Source organism: Protobothrops mucrosquamatus, unplaced genomic scaffold (assembly GCF_001527695.2).
Source record: "Protobothrops mucrosquamatus isolate PMUCROS unplaced genomic scaffold, P.Mucros_1.0 scaffold4683, whole genome shotgun sequence".
In the NCBI taxonomy this organism is placed as follows: domain Eukaryota; kingdom Metazoa; phylum Chordata; class Lepidosauria; order Squamata; family Viperidae; genus Protobothrops; species Protobothrops mucrosquamatus.
In genome coordinates this window covers 26,960-27,959 of record NW_015390578.1, presented here as the reverse complement: position 1 = coordinate 27,959, position 1,000 = coordinate 26,960, and the positions used below count along the sequence as shown (strand labels likewise).

The window sequence follows — 1,000 nt, the reverse complement described above, 5'->3', positions numbered from 1 at the left end:
AGCCCACCCCTCACACATACCCACCCACCCACCCACCCACCCACACACACACACACACACACACACAACCACAGACACAACCAGAGAGAGAGAGAAGCCCCAGGGCAGCCGCTCACCTCGTTCCTCTGGAGCTGGAGGAAGCTGTTCAGGTAGCTGGAGCTGAGCGCGGAGGTGCCCAGGTCGGCGCTGCCCTTGCTGGGGTAGCTGAGCTCCGGGTGCTGGGCGGAGGAAGACTCCGGGCGGAAGGCGTCGAAGGCGCTGGCCTGGTGCGTGTCTTGCAAGGAGAGGTAGACCCAGTTGAGCAACTGGGCCGGCTGGTAAACGGAGGCGGCGGTGGTCTCGATGGCCGACAAGAGGCTCATCCTTGCCCCTTCCTCCTCCTCCTCCTCCTCCTCTTCTTCCTCTTCTTCCTCCTCCTCCTCTTCTTCTTCTTCTTCCTCTTCTTCCTCCTCCTCCTCCTCAACCGCCTGGGGACCGCTGGGCTGGCTCCCCCTCTTCTCCCGGGGGGGCGCCTTCCTCCCCCAGCTCCAAGGAAGGCAGGAAGGCAAGCGGGGAAACGCCGCTGGGCTACCCGGCGCCCTCGGGCTTCTCTCCAGCCCCGTCGCAGCTCAGCCTCGCCCTGCCTTGCCTAAAGCGCCCCGGGACCCCCCAGCCGCCCAGCACCGCCCCGGCTCCCCCCCAGCATAGCTGCCGACCCCAACTCGGGCAGGTCCCAGCCGCGGGAGTCGCTGGGCAGAGGCAGAAGTTCTTTGCAGGCGCCTTGCCTTGCCTCCTCCTCCTCCTCCTCCTCCTCCTCCTCTTCCCCCCCCCTCCTCCTCCTCCCGCCGGCTGCCCTGGCCCTCCACCTCTCCTGGCCTGCGAGCCCGACCCGCTATCTGCCTTTATCCTCACTCCCTCCTTCTCCGGGGCGGAGGGAAAGGCTCGCGCGCTACTTCAGCACCACCTCGTTGCAAGAGGAATCAGGGGAAGGAGGGGAAGGGGGGGGGGAGGACGGGCCCGA

At 67.1% G+C, this 1,000-nt stretch overlaps 1 protein-coding gene across 1 annotated transcript in view; it reads right to left on the bottom strand.

Annotated features, from left to right (window-relative positions):
- The window catches only part of LOC107299214 (zinc finger CCHC domain-containing protein 24-like), a 45,725-nt gene extending 45,363 nt beyond the window's left edge, over positions 1 to 362 (bottom strand). The window contains exon 1 of the mRNA XM_015828579.1: positions 117 to 362. Coding sequence (XP_015684065.1) covers positions 117 to 362 — 246 coding nt within the window. The remainder of the gene's footprint in view (positions 1 to 116) is intronic.
- Positions 363 to 1,000: the final 638 nt, after the last annotated feature.